This window comes from Pseudophryne corroboree, chromosome 6 (assembly GCF_028390025.1).
Source record: "Pseudophryne corroboree isolate aPseCor3 chromosome 6, aPseCor3.hap2, whole genome shotgun sequence".
Lineage (NCBI taxonomy): Eukaryota > Metazoa > Chordata > Amphibia > Anura > Myobatrachidae > Pseudophryne > Pseudophryne corroboree.
In genome coordinates, this window is record NC_086449.1 from 835,970,812 (window position 1) to 835,997,915 (window position 27,104).

Sequence of the window (27,104 nt, forward strand, 5' to 3'; positions counted from 1 at the left end):
ATATAATGAGGCCTGAACAGACTGACGGGACTGTACAATACACCATGTACCACAGTCACCGTCACTCTACAAACTACATCTAACTGCTCTGATATAATGAGGCCTGAACAGACTGACGGGACTGTACAATACACCATGTACCACAGTCACCATCACTCTACACACTACATCTAACTGCTCTGATATAATGAGGACTGAACAGACTGACAGGACTGTACAATACACCATGTACCACAGTCACCATCACTCTACACACTACATCTAATTGCTCTAATATAATGAGGCCTGAACAGACTGACGGGACTGTACAATGGCCCTCATTCCGAGTTGTTCGCTCGCAAGCGGATTTGAGCAGATTTGCTCATGCTAAGCCGCCGCCTACTGGGAGTGAATCTTAGCATCTTAAAATTGCGACCGATGTATTCGCAATATTGCGATTACACACCTCGTAGCAGTTTCTGAGTAGCTTCAGACTTACTCGGCATCTGCGATCATTTCAGTGCTTGTCGTTCCTGGTTTGACGTCACAAACACACCCAGCGTTCGCCCAGACACTCCCCCGTTTCTCCGGCGTTTTTTCCAGAAACGGTAGCGTTTTTTCCCACACGCCCATAAAACGGCCTGTTTCCGCCCAGTAACACCCATTTCCTGTCAATCACATTACGATCACCAGAACGATGAAAAAGCCGTGAGTAAAAATCCTAACTGCATAGCAAATTTACTTGGCGCAGTCGCAGTGCGGACATTGCGCATGCGCATTAAGCGGAAAATCGCTGCGATGCGAAGATTTTTACAGAGCGAACAACTCGGAATGAGGGCCAATATACCATGTACCACAGTCACCGTCACTCTACATCTAACTGCTCTGATATAATGAGGCCTGAACAGACTGACGGACTGTACAATTAACCATGTACCACAGTCACCATCACTCTACACACTACATCTAACTGCTCTGATATAATGAGGACTGAACAGACTGACAGGACTGTATAATACACCATGTACCACAGTCACCGTCACTCTACACACTACATCTAACTGCTCTGATATAATGAGGCCTGAACAGACTGACGGGACTGTACAATACACCATGTACCACAGTCACCGTCACTCTACACTAGGGGTGGGCAACATGCGGCCCGCGGGCCGGATGCGGCCCGCGAACCGATTCTGCCTGGCCCGCTGTCCCATACCACTGTGCAATGACAAGCGGCCCGGCTGAGCCGCTTGTCATTGCGCTACGAAGCTCCGAGACGCAGCGCCGCTGAGGAAATACCCGGTCTGCTGACCGGGATTTCCTCTGTGACATCAGGCGCTGGGCGGCATAGGGGCGGAGCCACGGCAGGAGAGTGCAGCGGGTAGCAGCAGCGGCTCTGCGCAGCGGGCAGCGGATCTGGCAGGGAAGGTGGATAATCTGGGCAGCAGATCTGCCACAGTGAAAAAAACACATCTAAGGTAAAGCTGCTATATGGGTACGGGTGGGGGGGGAGGGGGCGGGGGGAGGAGGAGGAGGAGGGCGGGGGGGAGAGGAGGAGGAGGAGGGAGAGTGGAGAGGAGGGGGGTAGAGACTGCCGTATAGGTTCAGGGGAAGGGGTGAAGGGGGGTATTGACTGCTATGTGGGTTCAGGGGTGGGGGAAGGGGGGTAGAGACTACTATATGGGTTTAAGGGAGAGGGGAGCTGTGAATACGATTGATAACAGCATTACACAGGATGCTGTTTGTTTGTTTGTTTTCAGCAGTTTTTTATTTTTATTTTTTTTATTACTGGATATGTTTTTTAAGCCAAGTACCCACGGGCCGATTTGGGAGAGATGTGTGCTGAGCGAACCGCTCAGCACACATTTCTCCTGCCGCTCAGCACAGCGCGATCTGTGCTGACCGTGCGGGGGGAGACGAGGGGGGGCGATCACTTCACCCAGCGGGTGAAGTGAGCGACCCGCTAGATTGGCCTGCATGCAATCTAGCAGCAGCGATAGCGATGTGCGGGGCCGCGCATCGCTATCGCTGAGGGGGCTACACACATGGTGTGTGTGTTTTTACAGTTATATATATACATATGTATATATATATATATATATATATGTATATAATACTATGTTTTTATAGTTATATATATATATATATATATAATGGATGGAGACAGGCGGCACTCAAGCAGCCTCAAATAGAGTGAAAAAAGCGGTCCGTTTATTGATCCATATTGGATCAATAAACGGACCGCTTTTTTCACTCTATTTGAGTCTGCTTGAGTGCCGCCTGTCTCCATCCATTATATTGAGGATCAGCATTGTTTCTCTAGGAGGGCACTGCAGCACATTGCCATTTGGAGAGGGAGTGCCGGGATTACTACACTTTGTGTATATATATATATATATATATAAAAAACTATGGGCCTAATTCAGAACTGATCGCTAGGGTGTGATTTTTGCACTGCTACGATCAGGTAGTCACCGCCTACAGGGGGAGGAGGGTAATCGATGTGCAGGGGAGCGATCGCATGTGCAGGAGAGCTGCAGAAACAGAAGTTTGTGCAGTCTCTGCGCAGCCCAGGACTTACTCTTCCAGTGGGATGATCGGGGCCGGAGCTGACGTCAGAAACCCTCCCTCCAAACGCCTGGTCTCTCCTGCATTTTTCCGTGCACTCCTCTAAACCGGTCAGTTACCACCCACAAACGGCCTCTTTCTGTCAATCACCTTGCGATCGCCTGTGCGATCGCTTTGTTCGCACCATCCCATCACTGCCCGACGCTCCCCAGCGCGGCGGACCGACGTGCCTGCGCACTGCAATGCATGCGCAGTTCAGACCCGATCATCTGCTGTGCGAAAATACACAGCTGCGACCGGGTCAGAATTGGGCCCTATAACGGGTCTTATTTTTCAGCAACTGCTGACTAAGAAGCTGATTCAGACCTGATCACTGTGCTGCAAATTTTGCTGTCCTGCGTTCGGGTAGTCGCCGCCCCCAGGGGGAATGTAAATTCACCCGTGCAAGTGTACGATCGTATGTGTACGCAGAGCTGCAAAAATCTACTTTGTGCAGTCGCGCAGCCCAGGACTTACTCCTACAAATATTTGTCATTCATATTAGGGACTGTGTGTGGCCCTCGAACATTCACTGGAAGTGTTAAGCGGCCCCCCAGCTGAAATAATTGCCCACCCCTGCTCTACACACTACATCTAACTGCTCTGATATAATGAGGCCTGAACAGACTGACGGGACTGTACAATACACCATGTACCACAGTCACCATCACTCTACACACTACATCTAACTGCTCTGATATAATGAGGCCTGAACAGACTGACGGGACTGTACAATACACCATGTACCACAGTCACCATCACTCTACACACTACATCTAACTGCTCTGATATAATGAGGCCTGAACAGACTGACAGGACTGTATAATACACCATGTACCACAGTCACCATCACTCTACACACTACATCTAATTGCTCTAATATAATGAGGCCTGAACAGACTGACGGGACTGTACAATACACCATTTACCACAGTCACCGTCACTCTACACACTACATCTAACTGCTCTGATATAATGAGGTCTGAACAGACTGACGGGACTGTACAATACACCATGTACCACAGTCACTGTCACTCTACACAATACATCTAATTGCTCTGATATAATGAGGCCTGAACAGACTGACGGGACTGTACAATACACCATGTACCACAGTCACTGTCACTCTACACACTACATCTAACTGCTCTGATATAATGAGGTCTGAACAGACTGACGGGACTGTACAATACACCATGTACCACAGTCACTGTCACTCTACACAATACATCTAACTGCTCTGATATAATGAGGCCTGAACAGACTGACGGGACTGTACAATACACCATGTACCACAGTCACCGTCACTCTACACACTACATCTAACTGCTCTGATATAATGAGGCCTGAACAATACACCATGTACCACAGTCACCGTCACTCTACACACTACATCTAACTGCTCTGATATAATGAGGCCTGAACAGACTGACGGGACTGTACAATATACCATGTACCACAGTCACCGTCACTCTACATCTAACTGCTCTGATATAATGAGGCCTGAACAGACTGACGGGACTGTACAATACACCATGTACCACAGTCACCATCACTCTACACACTACATCTAACTGCTCTGATATAATGAGGACTGAACAGACTGACAGGACTGTATAATACACCATGTACCACAGTCACCATCACTCTACACACTACATCTAATTGCTCTAATATAATGAGGCCTGAACAGACTGACGGGACTGTACAATACACCATTTACCACAGTCACCGTCACTCTACACACTACATCTAACTGCTCTGATATAATGAGGTCTGAACAGACTGACGGGACTGTACAATACACCATGTACCACAGTCACTGTCACTCTACACAATACATCTAATTGCTCTGATATAATGAGGCCTGAACAGACTGACGGGACTGTACAATACACCATGTACCACAGTCACTGTCACTCTACACACTACATCTAACTGCTCTGATATAATGAGGCCTGAACAGACTGACGGGACTGTACAATACACCATGTACCACAGTCACCGTCACTCTACACACTACATCTAACTGCTCTGATATAATGAGGCCTGAACAATACACCATGTACCACAGTCACCGTCACTCTACACACTACATCTAACTGCTCTGATATAATGAGGCCTGAACAGACTGACGGGACTGTACAATACACCATGTACCACAGTCACTGTCACTCTACACACTACATCTAACTGCTCTGATATAATGAGGCCTGAACAGACTGACGGGACTGTACAATACACCATGTACCACAGTCACCGTCACTCTACATCTAACTGCTCTGATATAATGAGGCCTGAACAGACTGACGGGACAGTACAATACACCATTTACCACAATCACTGTCACTCTACACACTACATCTAACTGCTCTGATATAATGAGGCCTGAACAGACTGACGGGACTGTACAATACACCATGTACCACAGTCACTGTCACTCTACACACTACATCTAACTGCTCTGATATAATGAGGCCTGAACAGACTGACGGGACAGTACAATACACCATGTACCACAATCACTGTCACTCTACACACTACATCTAACTGCTCTGATATAATGAGGCCTGAACAGACTGACGGGACAGTACAATACACCATTTACCACAATCACTGTCACTCTACACACTACATCTAACTGCTCTGATATAATGAGGCCTGAACAGACTGACGGGACTGTACAATACACTATGTACCACAGTCACTGTCACTCTACACGCTACATCTAACTGCTCTGATATAATGAGGCCTGAACAGACTGACGGGACTGTACAATACACCATGTACCACAGTCACCGTCACTCTACACGCTACATCTAACTGCTCTGATATAATGAGGCCTGAACAGACTGACAGGACTGTACAATACACCATGTACCACAGTCACCGTCACTCTACACACTACATCTAACTGCTCTGATATAATGAGGCCTGAACAGACTGACGGGACTGTACAATACACCATGTACCACAGTCACCGTCACTCTACACGCTACATCTAACTGCTCTGATATAATGAGGCCTGAACAGACTGACAGGACTGTACAATACACCATGTACCACAGTCACCGTCACTCTACACACTACATCTAACTGCTCTGATATAATGAGGCCTGAACAGACTGACGGGACTGTACAATACACCATGTACCACAGTCACCGTCACTCTACACACTACATCTAACTGCTCTGATATAATGAGGCCTGAACAGACTGACGGGACTGTACAATACACCTTGTACCACAATCACTGTCACTCTACACACTACAGCGTTTCCACCTATGCGTCATTGTAGGCAATAACTAACTAACAATAATATCATCCAATAGGGGCCTAATTCAGACCTGGTCGCTGCTGTGTGATATTGCAGAGGTTTGCGATCAGATAGTCGCCACCCATAGAGAGTGAAAACCCTCCCGTGCAAGTGTGCGTATCCATGTGTACGCCGTGCGAAAACTTTGGCAGACAGCGGATATCTGCAAATCCGTTCACAACTCACCATCCAATGATTTTTCCAGTCTGTGCGCAGCCGAGGACTTACTCCTACAGTGCGATACACACAGGCTGATCGGGGCCAGAGCCGACGTCACACACCCGCCCTGAAAACGTTTGGGAACGGCTGCGTATTTCCTAACACTCCCAGAAAATGGGCAGTTACCACCCACAAACGTCCGCTTCCTGTCAATCAGCCTGCGTACGCCTAGTGATCTAAATGTTTGCACCATTCTGTCGCTGTTTGGCGGCGCGCATGCGCATTGCGGTGCATACGCGTGCGCAGTAGTTCAATAATTGCCCGCTGTGCGATTCCGCACAACAGCGATCAGGTCTGAATTAGGCCTCACGGCACACAATGACAGCACAAAGTGCAATACACCTGTAGTGTGACTGCAATGGACAGATCTTATTCTGAATGCTCTGTCCCTTAAATCCATTAACACGGTATAAACCAACCTGAGGTAATCCCAGACTTCACCTGTAGAGGTCACCAGACACTAACAGATCGACTACAGCCAGGCCTGGCCAACCCGTGGCTCTCCAGCTGTTGTAAAACTACAAGTCCCATCATGCTTTGCCACAGTTTTGCTAAAACTGTGGCAGAGCATTCTGGGATGTGTAGTTTCACAACATCTGGAGAGGCACAGGCTGGCCAGACCTGGACTACACAATGTCAGACATGTACTCTACAGCAGGGACCTATAGGGTTCTATCTCTGTGTGCAGGGAATACTCTGCTTCTGTGTGTTACTGTATAGTAACATTGTGATTTACCATTCACCTAGCAAGGAGCAGACCAGTAAGAAGCTTTACACCTTAAAGGGCCAAATTCAAGTAGCCGCAAAATCGCTGTACTTTGCAGTTTTCACCATTTTCGCCACGAAAAGCGGGTATGCGCGCTCCTGCGATTCGCTCTATTCAATTGCAAATTCCCGAAACACGATATTACCGTGAAAATTGTTGGCAAAAATGAAAAATGGTTAAATCGGTCTGTACCCCCCAAAAAAGCGAAACTAACATCGGATAATAGTATGAAAGTTTCTTATTGGTAATAATAAATGTACTTCTCGTACTTAAATAGAGCCAAATGTCTTTTATATGCATTTTTTTTTTAAATGTGAAAAAATTATAAAAATCTATTTATTTCAGCAAAATAAGTGCTAAAAATAAACTCGAAGGCTGCAGATCATATATTGTACAGCTGTGTACATCGGAGGCTGCAGCCTTTATATTGTACAGCTGTGTATATCAGAGGCTGCAGATGGTATATTGTACAGCTGTGTATATCGGAGGCTGCAGATGGTATATTGTACAGCTGTGTATATCGGAGGCTGCAGCCTTTATATTGTACAGCTGTCTACATCGGAGGCTGCAGATGGTATATTGTACAGCAGTGTATATCGGAGGCTGCAGATGGTATATTGTACAGCTGTGTATATCAGAGGCTGCCGATGGTATATTGTACAGCAGTGTATATCGGAGGCTGCAGCCTTTATATTGTACAGCTGTGTATATCAGAGGCTGCAGATCATATATTGTACAGCTGCGTATATCAGAGGCTGCCGATCATATAGTGTACAGCTGTGTATATCAGAGGCTGCAGATCATATATTGTATAGCTGTGTATATCAGAGGCTGCAGATCATATATTGTACAGCTGTGTATATCAGAGGCTGCAGATCATATATTGTACAGCTGTGTATATCAGAGGCTGCAGATCATATATTGTACAGCTGTGTATATCGGAGGTTGCAGATCATATATTGTACAGCTGTGTATATCAGAGGCTGCAGATCATATATTGTATAGCTGTGTATATCAGAGGCTGCAGATCATATATTGTATAGCTGTGTATATCAGAGGCTGCAGATCATATACTGTACAGCTGTGTATATCAGAGGCTGCAGATCATATACTGTACAGCTGTGTATATCAGAGGCTGCAGATCATATATTGTATAGCTGTGTATATCAGAGGCTGCAGATCATATATTGTACAGATGTGTACATCGGAGGCTGCAGATCATATATTGTACAGCTGTGTATATCAGAGGCTGCAGATCATATATTGTACAGCTGTGTATATCAGAGGCTGCAGATCATATATTGTACAGCTGTGTATATCGGAGGCTGCAGATCATATAGTGTACAGCTGTGTATATCAGAGGCTGCAGATCATATATTGTACAGCTGTGTATATCAGAGGCTGCAGATCATATAGTGTACAGCTGTGTATATCAGAGGCTGCAGATCATATATTGTACAGCTGTGTACATCAGAGTCTGCAGATCATATACTGTAAAGCTGTGTATATCAGAGGCTGCAGATCATATATTGTACAGCTGTGTATATCGGAGGTTGCAGATCATATATTGTACAGCTGTGTACATCGGAGGTTGCAGATGGTATATTGTACAGCTGTGTATATCAGAGGCTGCAGATCATATATTGTACAGCTGTGTATATCGGAGGCTGCAGATCATATATTGTACAGCTGTGTATATCGGAGGCTGCAGATCATATATTGTACAGCTGTGTACATCGGAGGTTGCAGATCATATATTGTACAGCTGTGTACATCAGAGGCTGCAGATCATATATTGTACAGCTGTGTATATCAGAGGCTGCAGATCATATACTGTAAAGCTGTGTATATCGGAGGCTGCAGATCATATATTGTACAGCTGTGTATATCAGAGTCTGCAGATCATATACTGTAAAGCTGTGTATATCAGAGGCTGCAGATCATATATTGTACAGCTGTGTATATCAGAGGCTGCAGATCATATAGTGTACAGCTGTGTATATCAGAGGCTGCAGATCATATATTGTACAGCTGTGTATATCAGAGGCTGCAGATCATATATTGTACAGCTGTGTATATCGGAGGCTGCAGATCATATATTGTACAGCTGTGTATATCAGAGGCTGCAGATGGTATATTGTACAGATGTGTACATCGGAGGCTGCAGATCATATATTGTACAGCTGTGTATATCGGAGGCTACAGATCATATATTGTACAGCTGTGTATATCAGACGCTGCAGATCATATATTGTACAGCTGTGTATATCAGAGGCTGCAGATCATATATTGTACAGCTGTGTATATCAGAGGCTGCAGATGGTATATTGTACAGCTGTGTAAGTCGGAGGCTGCAGATAATATATTGTACAGCTGTGTATATCAGAGGCTGCAGATGGTATATTGTACAGCTGTGTATATCGGAGGCTGCAGATCATATATTGTACAGCTGTGTATATCGGAGGCTACAGATCATATATTGTACAGTTGTATATATCAGAGGCTGCAGATCATATATTGTACAGCTGTGTATATCAGAGGCTGCAGATCATATATTGTACAGCTGTGTATATCAGAGGCTGCAGATGGTATATTGTACAGCTGTGTATGTCGGAGACTGCAGATCATATATTGTACAGCTGTGTATATCAGAGGCTGCAGATGGTATATTGTACAGCTGTGTATATCGGAGGCTGCAGATCATATATTGTACAGCTGTGTATATCAGAGGCTGCAGATCATATACAGGTTGAGTATCCCTTATCCAAAATGCTTGGGACCAGAGGTATTTTGGATATCGGATTTTTCCGTATTTTGGAATAATTGCATACCATAATTAGATATCATGGTGATGGGACCTAAATCTAAGCACAGAATGCATTTATGTTTTATATACACCTTATACACACAGCCTGAAGGTCATTTTAGCCAATATTTTTTATAACTTTGTGCATTAAACAAAGTGTGTCTGCATTCACACAATTCATTTATGTTTCATATACACCTTATACACACAGCCTGAAGGTTATTAATACAATATTTTTAATAACTTTGTGTATTAAACAAAGTTTGTGTACATTGAGCCATCAGAAAATAAGATTTTACTCACCGATAAATCTATTTCTCGTAGTCCGTAGTGGATGCTGGGACTCCGTAAGGACCATGGGGAATAGCGGCTCCGCAGGAGACAGGGCACAAGAATAAAAGCTTTAGGATCAGGTGGTGTGCACTGGCTCCTCCCCCTATGACCCTCCTCCAAGCCTCAGTTAGGATACTGTGCCCGGACGAGCGTACATAATAAGGAAGGATATTGAATCCCGGGTAAGACTCATACCAGCCACACCAATCACACCGTACAACTTGTGATCTGAACCCAGTTAACAGTATGATAAAACGAAAAGGAGCCTCTGAAAAGATGGCTCACAACAATAATAACCCGAATTTTTGTAACAATAACTATATACAAGTATTGCAGACAATCCGCACTTGGGATGGGCGCCCAGCATCCACTACGGACTACGAGAAATAGATTTATCGGTGAGTAAAATCTTATTTTCTCTGACGTCCTAGTGGATGCTGGGACTCCGTAAGGACCATGGGGATTATACCAAAGCTCCCAAACGGGCGGGAGAGTGCGGATGACTCTGCAGCACCGAATGAGAGAACTCCAGGTCCTCCTCAGCCAGGGTATCAAATTTGTAGAATTTAGCAAACGTGTTTGCCCCTGACCAAGTAGCTGCTCGGCAAAGTTGTAAAGCCGAGACCCCTCGGGCAGCCGCCCAAGATGAGCCCACTTTCCTTGTGGAATGGGCTTTTACAGATTTTGGCTGTGGCAGGCCTGCCACAGAATGTGCAAGCTGAATTGTACTACAAATCCAACGAGCAATCGTCTGCTTAGAAGCAGGAGCACCCAGCTTGTTGGGTGCATACAGGATAAACAGCGAGTCAGATTTTCTGACTCCAGCCGTCCTGGAAACATATATTTTCAGGGCCCTGACAACGTCAAGCAACTTGGAGTCCTCCAAGTCCCTAGTAGCCGCAGGTACCACAATAGGTTGGTTCATGTGAAATGCAGAAACCACCTTAGGGAGAAATTGAGGACGAGTCCTCAATTCTGCCCTGTCAGAATGAAAAATTAAGTAAGGGCTTTTATATGATAAAGCCGCCAATTCTGACACACGCCTGGCTGAAGCCAGGGCTAACAGCATCGACACCTTCCATGTGAGATATTTTAAGTCCACAGTGGTGAGTGGTTCAAACCAATGTGACTTTAGGAAACTCAAAACAACATTGAGATCCCAAGGTGCCACTGGAGGCACAAAAGGAGGCTGTATATGCAGTACCCCTTTTACAAATGTCTGAACTTCAGGCACGGAAGCCAGTTCTTTCTGGAAGAAATTCGACAGGGCCGAAATTTGAACCTTAATGGACCCTAATTTTAGGCCCATAGACAGTCCTGTTTGCAGGAAATGGAGGTAACGACCCAGTTGAAATTCCTCTGTAGGGGCCTTCTTGGCCTCACACCACGCAACATATTTTCGCCAAATGCGGTGATAATGTTTTGCGGTTACATCCTTCCTGGCTTTGATCAGGGTAGGGATGACTTCATCTGGAATGCCTTTTTCCTTCAGGATCCGGCGTTCAACCGCCATGCCGTCAAACGCAGCCGCGGTAAGTCTTGGAACAGACAAGGCCCCTGCTGGAGCAGGTCCTTTCTTAGAGGTAGAGGCCACGGGTCTTCCGTGAGCATCTCTTGAAGTTCCGGGTACCAAGTCCTTCTTGGCCAATCCGGAACCACGAGTATAGTTCTTACTCCTCTCCTTCTTATGATTCTCAGTACTTTTGGTATGAGAGGCAGAGGAGGGAACACATACACTGACTGGTACACCCACGGTGTTACCAGAGCGTCCACCGCTATTGCCTGAGGGTCCCTTGACCTGGCGCAATACCGGTCTAGTTTTTTGTTTAGACGGGACGCCATCATGAACACTGCTGACAGTGCTATCACATGATTTTCCGCCCAGCGAAGAATCCTTGCAGCTTCTGCCATTGCCCTCCTGCTTCTCGTGCCGCCCTGTCTGTTTACGTGGGCGACTGACGTGATGTTGTCCGATTGGATCAATACCGCCTGACCCTGAAGCAGGGGTTTCGCTTGACTTAGGGCATTGTAAATGGCCCTTAGTTCCAGAATGTTTATATGAAGAGATGTTTCCATGCTTGACCACAAGCCCTGGAAATTTCTTCCCTATGTGACTGCTCCCCAGCCTCTCAGGCTGGCATCCGTGGTCACCAGGATCCAATCCTGAATGCCAAATCTGCGGCCCTCTAGTAGATGAGCACTCTGCAGCCACCACAGAAGAGACACCCTTGTCCTTGGCGACAGGGTTATCCGCTGATGCATCTGAAGATGCGATCCGGACCATTTGTCCAGTAGATCCCACTGAAACGTTCTTGCATGGAATCTTCCGAATGGAATCGCTTCGTAAGAAGCCACCATTTTTCCCAGGACCCTCGTGCACTGATGCACTGACACCTGGCCTGGTTTTAGGAGGCTCCTGACTAGCTCGGATAACTCCCTGGCCTTCTCCTCCGGGAGAAACACCTTCTTCTGGACTGTGTCCAGAATCATTCCTAGGAACAGTAGACGTGTCGTTGGAATCAGCTGCGATTTTGGAATATTTAGGATCCACCCGTGCTGACGTAACACTACCTGAGATAGTGCTACTCCGACTTCTAACTGTTCCCTGGACCTTGCCCTTATCAGGAGATCGTCCAAGTAAGTGATAATTAAGATGCCTTTTCTTCGAAGAAGAATCATCATTTCGGCCATTACCTTGGTAAAGACCCGAGGTGCCGTGGACAACCCAAACGGCAGCGTCTGAAACTGATAATGACAGTTTTGTACTACAAACCTGAGGTACCCTTGGTGAGAAGGGTAGATTGGGACGTGGAGATAAGCATCTTTGATGTCCAGAGACACTATATAGTCCCCTTCTTCCAGGTTCGCTATCACTGCTCTGAGTGACTCCATCTTGAATTTGAACCTTTTTATGTAAGTGTTCAAGGATTTCAGATTTAAAATTGGTCTCACCGAGCCGTCCGGCTTCGGTACCACAAACAGCATGGAATAATACCCCTTTCCTTGTTGTAGGAAGGGTACCTTGATTATCACCTGCTGGGAATACAGCTTGTGAATGGCTTCCAAAACTGCCTCCCTGTCGGAGGGAGACTTTGGTAGAGCAGACTTCAGGAACCGGCGAGGGGGAAACGCCTCGAATTCCAGTTTGTACCCCTGCGATACTACCTGTAGAATCCAGGGGTCCACTTGCGAGTGAGCCCACTGCGCGTTGAAATTCTTGAGACGGGCCCCCACCGTCTCTGAGTCTGCTTGTAAAGCCCCAGCGTCATGCTGAAGACTTGGTAGAAGCAGGGGAGGGCTTCTGCTCCTGGGAAGCGGCTGCATGGTGCAGTCTTTTTCCTCTTCCTCTGCCCCGGGGCAGAAATGAGTGGCCTTTTGCTCGCTTGTACTTATGGGAACGAAAGGACTGAGTTTGAAAAGACGGTGTCTTTTTCTGCTGATGTGAGGTGACCTGGGGTAAAAAGGTGGATTTTCCAGCCGTTGCCGTGGCCACCAGGTCCGATAGACCAGCCCCAAATAACTCCTCCCCTTTATACGGCAATACTTCCATATGTCGTTTGGAATCCGCATCCCCTGACCACTGTCGCGTCCATAATGCTCTTCTGGCAGAAATGGACATAGCACTTACTCTTGATGCCAGGGTGCAAATATCCCTCTGTGCATCACGCATATATAGTAATGCATCCTTCAAATGCTCTATAGTTAACAATATATTGTCCCTGTCCAGGGTATCAATATTTTCAGTCAGGGAATCCGACCACGCGACTCCAGCACTGCACATCCAGGCTGAAGCGATAGCTGGTCGCAGTATAACACCAGTATGTGTGTATATACTTTTTAGGATATTTTCCAGCCTTCTATCAGCTGGTTCTTTGAGGGTGGCCGTATCAGGAGACGGTAACGCTACTTGTTTAGATAAACGTGTGAGCGCTTTATCTACCCTAGGGGGTGTTTCCCAACGCGCCCTAACCTCTGGCGGGAAAGGGTATAGTGCCAATAATTTATTAGAAATTATCAGTTTTTTGTCGGGGGAAACCCACGCTTTATCACACACCTCATTTAATTCATCTGACTCAGGAAAAACTATTGGTAGTTTTTTCACACCCCACATAATACCCTTCTTTGTGGTACTTGTAGTGTCAGAAATGTTCAATGCCTCCTTCATTGCCGTGATCATGTAACGTGTGGCCCTACTGGACATTACGTTTGTCTCCTCACCGTCGACACTAGACTCAGTATCTGTGTCTGGGTCTGTGTCGACCCACTGAGGTAACGGGCGTTTTAGGGCCCCTGACGGTGTCTGAGACGCCTGGACAGGCACTAATTGATTTGCCGGCTGTCTCATGTCGTCAACAGTTTTTTGCAAAGTGCTGACATTGTCACGTAATTCTTTAAATACGATCATCCAGTCAGGTGTCGACTCCCTAGGGGGTGACATCACTAACCCAGGCAATTGCTCCGCCTCCACATCATTTTCCTCCTCATACATGTCGACACACACGTACCGACACACAGCACACACACCGGGAATGCTCTGATAGAGGACAGGACCCCACCAGCCCTTTGGAGAGACAGAGGGAGAGTTTGCCAGCACACACCAAGCGCTATATATATATTTACAGGGATAACCTTATATAAGTGTTATTCCCTTTTATAGCTGCTGTTTTTATTATTATTAGCTGCCACTAGTGCCCCCCCTTCTCTTTTTTACCCTGATTCTGTAGCAGGTCTGCAGGGGAGAGTCAGGGAGCCGTCCTTCCAGCGAAGCTGTGAGGGAAAATGGCGCTTGTGTGCTGAGGAGATAGGCTCCGCCCCTTCACGACGTCCTTATCTCCCGCTCTTTTCTGGAAAAATGGCAGGGGTTAAATACATCCATATAGCCCAGGAGCTATATGTGATGTATTTCTTTTTGCCAACCTAAGGTATATCTGTTATATTGCGTCTCAGGGCGCTCCCCCCCCAGCGCCCTGCACCCTCAGTGACCGGAGTGTGAAGTGTGCTGAGAGCAATGGCGCACAGCTGCAGTGCTGTGCGCTACCTTAGTTGAAGACAGGACCGTCTTCTGCCGCCGATTTCACCGGACCTCTTCGCTCTTCTGGCTCTGTAAAGGGGCCGGCGGCGCGGCTCCGGGACCCATCCAGGCTGAACCTGTGATCGTCCCTCTGGAGCTAATGTCCAGTAGCCTAAGAAGCCCAATCCACTCTGCACGCAGGTGAGTTCGCGTCTTCTCCCCTTAGTCCCACGATGCAGTGAGCCTGTTGCCAGCAGGACTCACTGAAAATAAAAAACCTAAAATAAACTTTTATTCTAAGCAGCTCAGGAGAGCCACCTAGCCTGCACCCTTCTCGTTCGGGCACAAAAATCTAACTGAGGCTTGGAGGAGGGTCATAGGGGGAGGAGCCAGTGCACACCACCTGATCCTAAAGCTTTTATTCTTGTGCCCTGTCTCCTGCGGAGCCGCTAATCCCCATGGTCCTTACGGAGTCCCAGCATCCACTAGGACGTCAGAGAAAACAAAGGTTTCACTATCTCACTCTCGCTCAAAATAGTCCGTATTTCGGAATATTCCGTATTTCGGAATATTTGGATATGGGATACTCAACCTGTATTGTACAGCTGTGTATATCAGAGGCTGCAGATCATATATTGTACAGCTGTGTATATCAGAGGCTGCAGATGGTATATTGTACAGCTGTGTACATCGGAGGCTGCAGATCATATATTGTACAGCTGTGTATATCAGAGGCTGCAGATGGTATATTGTACAGCTGTGTATATCAGAGGCTGCAGATGGTATATTGTACAGCTGTGTATATCAGAGGCTGCAGATGGTATATTGTACAGCTGTGTATATCAGAGGCTGCAGATGGTATATTGTACAGCTGTGTATATCAGAGGCTGCAGATGGTATATTGTACAGCTGTGTATATCAGAGGCTGCAGATGGTATATTGTACAGCTGTGTACATCGGAGGCTGCAGACCATATACTGTACAGCTGTGTATATCAGAGGCTGCAGATGGTATATTGTACAGCTGTGTACATCGGAGGCTGCAGATCATATATTGTACAGCTGTGTATATCAGAGGCTGCAGATGGTATATTGTACAGCTGTGTACATCGGAGGTTGCAGATCATATATTGTACAGATGTGAGTTGCCTGCAATACTTGCCTGGGTCAGGGGTGGCACTGTCCTCCTCACGCTCAGTCCTGGGACTATGTAACCTCTGGAATTCCTCCTGCAGGAAGATCCTCTGCACCTCACACTCCGCCTCGATGCGGACGCGATGGGAAAACTGAGAGGGAAATGAGAGCGTTATCACAGGGAACGGGATCAGGGAGAGATCTCTGCAATAACCATGAACTGACCTTCTGAGCAGCTCTCAGATTCATCCCCTCGTGCCAGTCCGGCCCCAGGGCACTGCCACGCCCACAATCCTCTCGCCCTGAAATAATAACAAAACAGGTTACACCCAGGCCCATCGCACAGACCGCGGTAAGATGCCACACAGTCATACTACGCCCCCGTACAGGTGACGCGGTCTCTCTTACACTACTACGCCCCCGTATCTCTTACACTACTATGCCCCCGTACAGGTGACGCGGTATCTCTTACACTACTACGCCCCCGCACAGGTGACGCGGTCTCTCTTGCACTACTACGCCCCCGTATCTCTAACACTACTACGCCCCCGTACAGGTGACGCGGTCTCTCTTACACTACTATGCCCTCGTACAGGTGACGCGGTATCTCTTATACTACTACGCCCCCGTACAGGTGAGGCGGTATCTCTTACAATACTATGCCCCCATACAGGTGAGGCGGTATCTCATACACTACTATGCCCCCGTATCTCTTACACTACTACGCCCCCGTACAGGTGACGCGGTCTCTCTTACACTACTATGCCCCCGTACAGGTGAGGCGGCATCTCTTACACTACTATACCCCCATACAGGTGAGGCGGCATCTCTTACACTACTATGCCCCCGTATCTCTTACACTATTACGCCCCCGTACAGGTGACGCGGTCTCTCTTACACTACTATGCCCCCGTACAGGTGAGGCGGCATCTCTTACACTACTATGCCCCCGTACAGGTGACGCGGTATCTCTTACACTACTACGCCCCGGTACAGGTGACGCGGTCTCTCTTACACTACTACGCCCCCGTACAGGTGACGCGGTCTCTCTTACAGTACTACGCCCCCGTACAGGTGACGCGGTCTCTCTTACAATACTTCGCCCCCGTACAGGTGACGCGGTCTCTCTTACACTACTACGCCCCCGTACAGGTGACGCGGTATCTCTTATACTACTACGCCCCCGTACAGGTGAGGAGGTATCTCTTACAATACTATGCCCCCGTACAGGTGACGCGGTCTCTCTTACACTACTATGCCCCCGTATCTCTTACACTACTACGCCCCGTACAGGTGACGCAGTCTCTCTTACACTTCTACGCCCCCGTACAGGTGACGCGGCTCTCTTACACTACTACGCCCCCGTACAGGTGACGCTGTATCTCTTACGCTACTATGCCCCCGTACAGGTGAGGTGGTATCTCTTACACTACTGTGCCTCCGTACAGGTGACGCGGCTCTCTTACACTACTACACCCCCGTACAGGTGACGCGGTATCTTACGCTACTATGCCCCCGTACAGGTGACGCGGTATCTCTTACGCTACTATGCCCCCGTACAGGTGACGCGGTATCTCTTACACTACTACGCCCCCATACAGGTGAGGCGGTATCTCTTACACTACTACGCCCCCATACAGGTGACGCGGTATCTTACGCTACTATGCCCCCGTACAGGTGACGCGGTATCTCTTACGCTACTATGCCCCCGTACAGGTGACGCGGTATCTCTTACACTACTACGCCCCCATACAGGTGAGGCGGTATCTCTTACACTACTACGCCCCCATACAGGTGACGCGGCTCTCTTACACTACTACGCCCCCGTACAGGTGACGCTGAATCTCTTACACTACTACGCCCCCATACAGGTGACGCGGTATCTCTTACACTACTATGCCCCCGTACAGGTGACACGGTATCTCTTACACTACTACGCCCCCGTACAGGTGACGCGGCATCTCTTACACTACTATGCCCCCCGTACAGGTGACGCGGTATCTCTTACACTACTATGCCCCCGTACAGGTGACTCGGTATCTCTTACACTACTATGCCCCCCGTACAGGTGACGCGGTGTCTCTTACACTACTATGCCCCCCGTACAGGTGACGCGGTATCTCTTACACTACTATGCCCCCGTACAGGTGACTCGGTATCTCTTACACTACTATGCCCCCCGTACAGGTGACTCGGTATCTCTTACAATACTATGCCCCCCGTACAGGTGACGCGGTGTCTCTTACACTACTACGCCCCCCGTACAGGTGACGCGGTATCTCTTACACTACTATGCCCCCCGTACAGGTGACGCGGTATCTCTTACACTACTATGCCCCACGTACAGGTGACGCGGTATCTCTTACACTACTATGGCCCCCGTACAGGTGACGCGGTATCTCTTACGCTACTATGCCCACGTACAGGTGACGCGGTATATTTTACGCTACTGTGCCCCCGTACAGGTGACGCGGTATCTCTTACACTACTACGCCCCCGTACAGGTGACGCGGTATCTCTTACACTACTGTGCCCCCCCGTACAGGTGACGCGGCATCTCTTACACTACTGTGCCCCCGTATAGGTGACGCTGTATCTCTTACACTACTATGCCCCCCGTACAGGTGACGCGGTATCTCTTACGCTACTATGCCCCCATACAGGTGACGCGGCATCTCTTACACTACTGTGCCCCCGTACAGGTGACGCGGTATCTCTTACACTACTATGCCCCCGTACAGGTGACTCGGTATCTCTTACACTACTATGTCCCCCGTACAGGTGACGCGGTATCTCTTACACTACTGTGCCCCCATACAGGTGACGCGGTATCTCTTACACTACTATGCCCCCGTACAGGTGACGCGGTATCTCTTACGCTACTATGCCCCCGTACAGGAGACGCGGTATATCTTACGCTACTATGCCTCCGCACAGGTGACACGGTCTCTCTTACGCTACTATGCCCCCGTACAGGTGACGCGGTCTCTCTGTTCTCTCTTACGCTACTAAGCCCTCGTACAGGTGACGCAGTCTCTCTTACGCTACTATGCCCCCGTACAGGTGACGCGGCATCTCATACGCTACTACGCCCCCGTACAGGTGAGGCGGCATCTCTTACAATACTATGCCCCCCGTACAGGTGACGCGGTATCTCTTACACTACTATGCCCCCCGTACAGGTGACGCGGTATCTCTTACGCTACTATGCCCACGTACAGGTGACGCGGTATATTTTACGCTACTGTGCCCCCGTACAGGTGACGCGGTATCTCTTACACTACTACGCCCCCGTACAGGTGACGCGGTATCTCTTACACTACTACGCCCCCGTACAGGTGACGCGGTATCTCTTACACTACTACGCCCCCGTAGAGGTGACGCGGTATCTCTTACACTACTACTGCCCCGTACAGGCGATACGGTATCTCTTACACTACTACGCCCACGTACGGGTGACGCGGTGCCAGTACCGGTGACTCCAGAAGAATATACAAGAGGAGGTTCACCACGGAATTTAATGAAATATCAAACTCCAACTGGAAGTTGGCACGAGCAGTCTGAGGAAACAGTATGCCAGTGAAGATGTTACCAATACTGATGCGTATTTCACCGGTGATGAGACGTGTATGTGACGACTACTACCACGTTCATGTCACTGAATGAAATCTTTCTATAAAGTCAGGACAGTGACACAACTGGGATACTGTATTTGTTAGGACCTGCGACTTAAATATTATTTTTTAGGCAATACAGGGTGTAAGCTCTGGGACAGGGACTAAATATTCTCTCTGTAAAGCACTGAGGAATAGGTGTAATAATAATTGCAATGAAATTAACAAATATAAAATAAGAATTTACTCACCGGTAATTCTATTTCTCGTAGTCCGTAGTGGATGCTGGGTACTCCGTAAGGACCATGGGGTATAGACGGGCTCCGCAGGAGACTGGGCACTCTAAAAGAAAGAGTAGGTACTATCTGGTGTGCACTGGCTCCACCCTCTATGCCCCTCCTCCAGACCTCAGTTAGGGAAACTGTGCCCGGAAGAGCTGACATTACTAATAAAGGATTTGGAATCCAGGGTAAGACTCATACCAGCCACACCAATCACACCGTATAACTTGTGATAACTATACCCAGTTAACAGTATGAACCAATAATGAGCCTCATGAACAGATGGCTCATAACAAAACCCTTTAGCTACGCAATAACTATATACAAGTATTGCAGACAATACGCACTTGGGATGGGCGCCCAGCATCCACTACGGACTACGAGAAATAGAATTACCGGTGAGTAAATTCTTATTTTCTCTGACGTCCTAGTGGATGCTGGGTACTCCGTAAGGACCATGGGGATTATACCAAAACTCCCAAACGGGCGGGAGAGTGCGGATGACTCTGCAGCACCGAATGAGCAAGCTCAAGGTCCTCCTCAGCCAGGGTATCAAACTTGTAGAATTTTGCAAATGTGTTTGAACCCGACCAGGTAGCAGCTCGGCAAAGTTGTAAAGCCGAGACCCCTCGGGCAGCCGCCCAAGAAGAGCCCACCTTCCTCGTGGAATGGGCTTATACAGATTTAGGATGCGGCAGTCCAGCCGCAGAATGTGCAAGTTGAATCGTGCTACAGATCCAGCGAGCAATCGTCTGCTTAGAAGCAGGAGCACCCAACTTGTTGGGTGCATGCAGGATAAATAGCGAGTCAGTCTTTCTGACTCTAGCTGTCCTGGAAACATAGATTCTCAGGGCCCTGACTACGTCCAGCAACTTGGAATCCTCCAAGGCACCACAATAGGTTGATTCAAATGAAACGCTGATACCACCTTAGGGAGAAATTGGGAACGAGTCCTCAATTCCGCCCTATCCATATGGAAAATCAGATAAGGGCTTTTACATGACAAAGCCGCCAATTCTGACACACGCCTAGCCGAAGCTAAGGCCAATAGCATGACCACTTTCCACGTGAGGTATTTTAGCTCCACGGTTTCAAGTGGCTCAAACCAATGCGACATTAGGAAATCTAACACCACGTTGAGATCCCAAAGTGCCACTGGAGGCAAAAAAGGGGGCTGAATATGCAGCACTCCTTTAACAAATGTCTGAACTTCAGGTAGTGAAGCCAGTTCTTTTTGGAAGAAAATCGACAGAGCCGAAAACTGGACCTTAATGGAACCCAATTTGAGGCCCATAGTCACCCCTGACTGTAGGAAGTGCAGAAATCGACCCAGCTGAAATTCCTCCGTTGGGGCCTTCCTGGCCTCACACCAAGCAACATATTTTCGCCATATGCGGTGATAATGTTTTGCGGTCACATCCTTCCTAGCTTTAATCAGCGTAGGAATGACTTCCTCCGGAATGCCCTTTTCCTTTAGGATCCGGTGCCGTCAAACGCAGCCGCGGTAAGTCTTGGAACAGACAGGGCCCCTGCTGCAGCAGGTCCTGTCTGAGCGGCAGAGGCCATGGGTCCTCTGAGATCATTTCTTAAAGTTCTGGGTACCAAGCTCTTCTTGGCCAATCCAGAACAATGAGTATAGTTCTTACTCCTCTCCTTCTTATTATCCTCAGTACCTTGGGTATGAGAGGAAGAGGAGGGAACACATAAACCGACTGGTACACCCACGGTGTCACTAGAGCGTCCACAGCTATCGCCTGAGGGTCCCTTGACCTGGCGCAATATCTTTTTAGCCTTTTTGTTGAGGCGGGACGCCATCATGTCCACCTGTGGTCGTTCCCAACGGTTTACAATCAGCTGGAAGACTTCTGGATGAAGTCCCCACTCTCCCGGGTGGAGGTCGTGCCTGCTGAGGAAGTCTGCTTCTCAGTTGTCCACTCCCGGAATGAACACTGCTGACAGTGCTATCACGTGATTCTCCGCCCATCGAAGAATCCTTGTGGCTTCTGCCATTGCCATCCTGCTTCTTGTGCCGCCCTGGCGGTTTACATGGGCGACCGCTGTGATGTTGTCTGACTGAATCAGAACCGGTTGTTTTTGAAGCAGGGGTTCTGCTTGACTCAGGGCGTTGTAAATGGCCCTTAGTTCCAGAATATTTATGTGTAGGGAAGTTTCCTGACTTGACCATTGTCCTTGGAAGTTTCTTCCCTGGGTGACTGCCCCCCAACCTCGGAGGCTTGCATCCGTGGCCACCAGGACCCAGTCCTGTATGCCGAATCTGCGGCCTTCGAGCAGATGAGCACTCTGCAGCCACCACAGCAGAGACACCCTGGCCCTCGGGGACAGGATGATTAACCGATGCATCTGGAGATGCGATCCGGACCACTTGTCCAACAGATCCCACTGGAAGATCCTCGCATGGAATCTGCCGTGTCACGATCCGGGTATCTGGACGCCATTACTTACCCTTCAGATGCCTCCTAAGGCTGGCTCAGCGTTCCAGGACCGGATCCCGCTGTTCCTGAGTTTCCACATGCAGAATGTCAGAGTGGTGATTTCATCAGCCGCGGCCTCCGCTGTGCCCGCGTGGTTAAATGTGCGCTTGTCAGTCTGGCGTCTCCTGTCTCCTGTGGCCGGCGTCGCCATTACTGTTTCAACATGGATTACAAACCAAACTTCCCTCCAAGTGTCTGCATGGGCGCAGCCATCTTGGATTTTGTCATCTGATCATTTCCACCAATCTGTCGTCTGTATTGTTGATTTGCATAATTGCCTAGCCAACCCCTTCCTTGCTGCAGGTATAAGTAAGCTGTGCCTGAGCAAGGAAGGCGTCAGTGCTTTGGTTGTCTAACCTAGTTCCAGTTTGTCTCTCTCCTGTGGTTGTCTTCCAGGTTCCAGCTCCTGTCTCCAGACTTCTGCTATAGAGACCCGCACCAGCATTCCATCTGCGGTGTAGCCTGACTCTCCGATCCATTCTGGACTCGCCTGTTTCCAGTTACAACAATCACCTGCTTCCAGCCCAGCTTCCAGCAGTGTACAGCTTCTCTTAAAGGGCCGGTGTCCTTTCTGCAGTTTACCACTCTCCACCGGTATTATTATTTCACCGCTCTCAAACTCCAAACTTCATCAATCACCTGCTTCCAGCCCAGCTTCCAGCAGTGTACAGCTTCTCTTAAAGGGCCGGTGTCCTTTCTGCAGTTTACCACTCTCCACCGGTATTATTATTTCACCGCTCTTAAACTCCAAACTTCATTATTATTTCATCGCTCTCAAGTTCGTTTATTATTTAACTGGTTCCAGCCAGTATCCACTCCGTACCAACAACAGTCTGGTTCCAGCCAGTATCCACAGCAGCCGTTTTATCTTCAGCAACCCAGCCTTTCCTGGAACACCAGCTGGTACGATCCTGGGTTCTCTCCATTGCTACAGTCAGGTCTGGTAAGGACTTTCCAACTAGAAGATTATAAGAACTGTCTCACTCTACCAGTGCCTGTGGCCCTTGCCACCCTGTAGTACCCAGGAATTGTATTTATCCTCTGTTGACTTTTATGTTTCCTTTACTGCTGCTGTGTTACGGAGTTTGTCATAATAAACATCATTGACTTTTATCCTGGTTGTCGTGGTCACGCCTTCGGGCAGTTATTCTACATGTTACTTACATGTCTAGGGGTCTGATACAACCTCCCAGGTTCCGTTACATCTCAGCCCCTACAACTGAGGCTGCCTCCCGTCAGCTCAGGCCCTCAGTTGTGACAGTAAGCACTGACCTAATGAATCCAGCCGGAGACCAGGATCAAGCGGCCAGGCCAATGCAAGAACTGGCAGCCCGACTTGAACATCAGGAGGCTGCACAGGGCCACATCATCCGCTGTCTCCAGGATCTCTCTACACGGCTGGATGGGATTCAAACGACCCTCCGTGGACCTGGCACGTCCGGTGCGTCCACTACAGTGACACCAGCTGTAACCCCACCCACCTTACCCATTTCCAGTCCACATCTTCATCTTCCAACGCCAGCAAAATTTGATGGATCTCCAAGGTTCTGCAGGGGATTTCTCAATCAATGTGAAATCCACTTTGAGCTTCTACCTGGCAATTTCTTCAGTGACCGTACCAAAATTGCCTATATCATCTCCCTTCTCAGTGGCTCAGCCCTTGACTGGGCATCACCTTTATGGGAGAAGTCTGATCCCCTGCTATCCTCCTATACTGACTTTGTAGCTACATTCTGGCGCATCTTCGACGAGCCAGGCCGGATAACATCTGCTTCATCTGAGATTCTCCGTTTACGCCAGGGAACACGTACTGTGGGACAGTATCTTATACAGTTTAAAATCCTGGCATCCGAACTGGCATGGAACGACGAGGCCCTGTATGCTGCATTCTGGCATGGCTTATCAGAACGCATCAAGGATGAGTTAGCTACCAGAGACTTGCCCTCTAAGTTGGATGAGCTAATTTCTCTTTGCACGAAGGTTGATCTACGTTTCAGAGAGAGAGCAACTGAGCGAGGAAGATCATCTACTCCTAAATCTTCTGCTCCTCCTCCTCGTCAACCATCTCCATCCAAGGATGAGCCTATGCAAATTAGTCGTTCTCGTCTATCTCCCGCTGAGCGCCGAAGACGTCTCTCTGAGTCTCTCTGTCTCTACTGTGCAGCTCCGTCGCACACTATCAATGCCTGTCCCAAACGTCCGGGAAACTCCAGATCCTAGCTCGCCAAGGAGAGGGCCGGCTAGGAGTAATGATCTCCTCTCCATCTCCTCATGACTGTAACCTCCCAGTGTCGCTCCAAATTGCTCAACGTTACAGGAACGTCATTGCCCTCCTTGATTCCGGAGCAGCTGGGAATTTCATAACCGAAGCTTATGTTAAACGGTGGTCCCTACCCACCGAGAGACTGTCCTCGTCCATCTCTTTGACTGCCGTGGATGGCAGCAAGATTTTTGACGCAGTCATTTCCTTAAGGACTCTTCCAGTTCGTCTGAGAGTGGGAGTTCTTCATTCTGAGTATATTTCTTTTTTAGTGATTCCAAGAGCCACACATCCAGTGGTTTTAGGCCTTCCATGGCTCCGTCTCCACAACCCATCAATTGACTGGACGACTACGCAAATACTGGCATGGGGTCCCTCCTGTGCTGAGACTTGTTTAGCCAAAGTTCTTCCTGTTTGTTCTTCCTTCCCCAGGTCATCTGATGTTCCGCCTCCTCCATATCAAGACTTCACGGACGTGTTCAGTAAAGCCTCTGCTGATATCCTTCCTCCTCATAGAGAATGGGACTGCCCAATCGACCTCATTCCAGGGAAGGTTCCACCGCGAGGCCGAACTTATCCGTTGTCTCTGCCTGAGACACACTCCATGGAAGAGTACATCAAAGAGAACCCGGCGAAGGGTTTCATCCGACCATCTTCTTCTCCAGCCGGCGCAGGCTTCTTCTTCGTTAAGAAGAAAGACGGTGGTCTGCGTCCGTGCATCGACTACAGAGGTCTGAACGACATTACCGTCAAGAACCGATACCCTTTACCCCTGATTACCGAGCTCTTTGATAGAGTTAGTGGTGCAACTATTTTCACAAAGCTGGACTTGAGGGGTGCCTACAATCTCATCCGAATCCGTGAGGGTGACGAGTGGAAGACCGCCTTTAACACCCGTGACGGACATTATGAGTACCTCGTCATGCCCTTCGGATTGAGCAATGCTCCAGCAGTCTTCCAGCACTTCGTGAATGAGATTTTCAGGGACATCTTGTACCGCCATGTCGTGGTTTATCTAGACGACATCCTCATCTTTGCTAATAATCTCGAAGATCATCGTTTCTGGGTAAAAGAGGTTCTTTCCCGTCTCCGTGTCAATCACCTCTATTGTAAATTGGAGAAGTGTGTGTTTGAAGTTAAAACCATTCCGTTTCTAGGTTACATTGTGTCCGGTTCCGGACTAGAGATGGATCCTGAGAAACTCCAAGCAATCCAGAATTGGCCTATACCCTTAAGCCTCAAAGGGGTCCAGAGGTTCTTAGGGTTCGCCAATTATTATAGAAAATTTATACGAGACTTTTCCACCATTGTGGCGCCTATCACTGCATTAACCAAGAAAGGTGCTAATCCGTCCAAGTGGTCCGAGGAAGCTACACAGGCCTTTCACCTTCTGAAGCAACGGTTCATCTCTGCACCAGTTCTGAAACAGCCCGACACCGACTCTCCTTTTATCTTAGAGGTAGATGCCTCCTCCGTTGGAGTAGGAGCAGTGTTATCCCAGAGGGCCAAAGATGGACATCTACATCCTTGCAGTTTCTTCTCCCGGAAGTTCACCCCAGCTGAGCGCAACTATGCCATTGGCGATCAGGAGTTGCTAGCCATCAAGCTCGCTCTGGAGGAGTGGAGATACCTGTTGGAGGGAGCTTCCCACTCAATCACCATTCTTACCGACCACAAAAATCTTTTATATCTCAAAGGCGCACAATGTCTGAATCCTCGTCAGGCCAGATGGGCACTTTTCTTCTCTAGGTTTGACTTTAAACTCCAGTTCTGTCCGGGTTCTCAGAATCGTAAGGCCGATGCCCTTTCCCGCTCATGGGAGCAAGAAAATGAGTCCGAGTCTGCAGACAAGCATCCTATTATTAATCCGTTGGCATTCTCCACGGTAGGGATGGACTCTACGCCTCCACCAGGGAAAAGTTTTGTTAAGCCAGTTCTAAGGAAGAAGCTCATGCATTGGGCCCATGCTTCCCGTTTTGCTGGACATACAGGCATTCAGAAAACCCTTGAATTTATTTCTAGGTCCTACTGGTGGCCAACTCTGAAGAAGGACGTTATGGAATTTATTGCCTCCTGCCCAAAGTGTGCCCAACACAAAGTCTCCCGCCAGTCGCCTGCGGGGCAACTGGTTCCATTATCTGTTCCCCGTCGACCTTGGACCCATTTGTCGATGGACTTTGTTTCCGATCTACCTATCTGCAACAAGTTTAATACCATCTGGGTGGTAGTTGACCGGTTCACCAAGATGGCACATTTCATCCCTCTCACCGGTCTTCCGTCAGCTTC

The 27,104-nt window shown here is 48.5% G+C and overlaps 1 protein-coding gene across 1 annotated transcript in view; it reads right to left on the reverse strand.

Moving 5' to 3' along the window:
• PYROXD1 (pyridine nucleotide-disulphide oxidoreductase domain 1) overlaps positions 1-27,104 on the reverse strand; it is a 154,676-nt gene that overhangs the window by 33,234 nt on the left and 94,338 nt on the right. Inside the window, exons 8-9 of the mRNA XM_063930089.1 lie at positions 16,397-16,473; positions 16,200-16,323 (exon numbers count right to left, since the gene is read on the reverse strand). Coding sequence (XP_063786159.1) covers positions 16,200-16,323; positions 16,397-16,473 — 201 coding nt within the window. The remainder of the gene's footprint in view (positions 1-16,199; positions 16,324-16,396; positions 16,474-27,104) is intronic.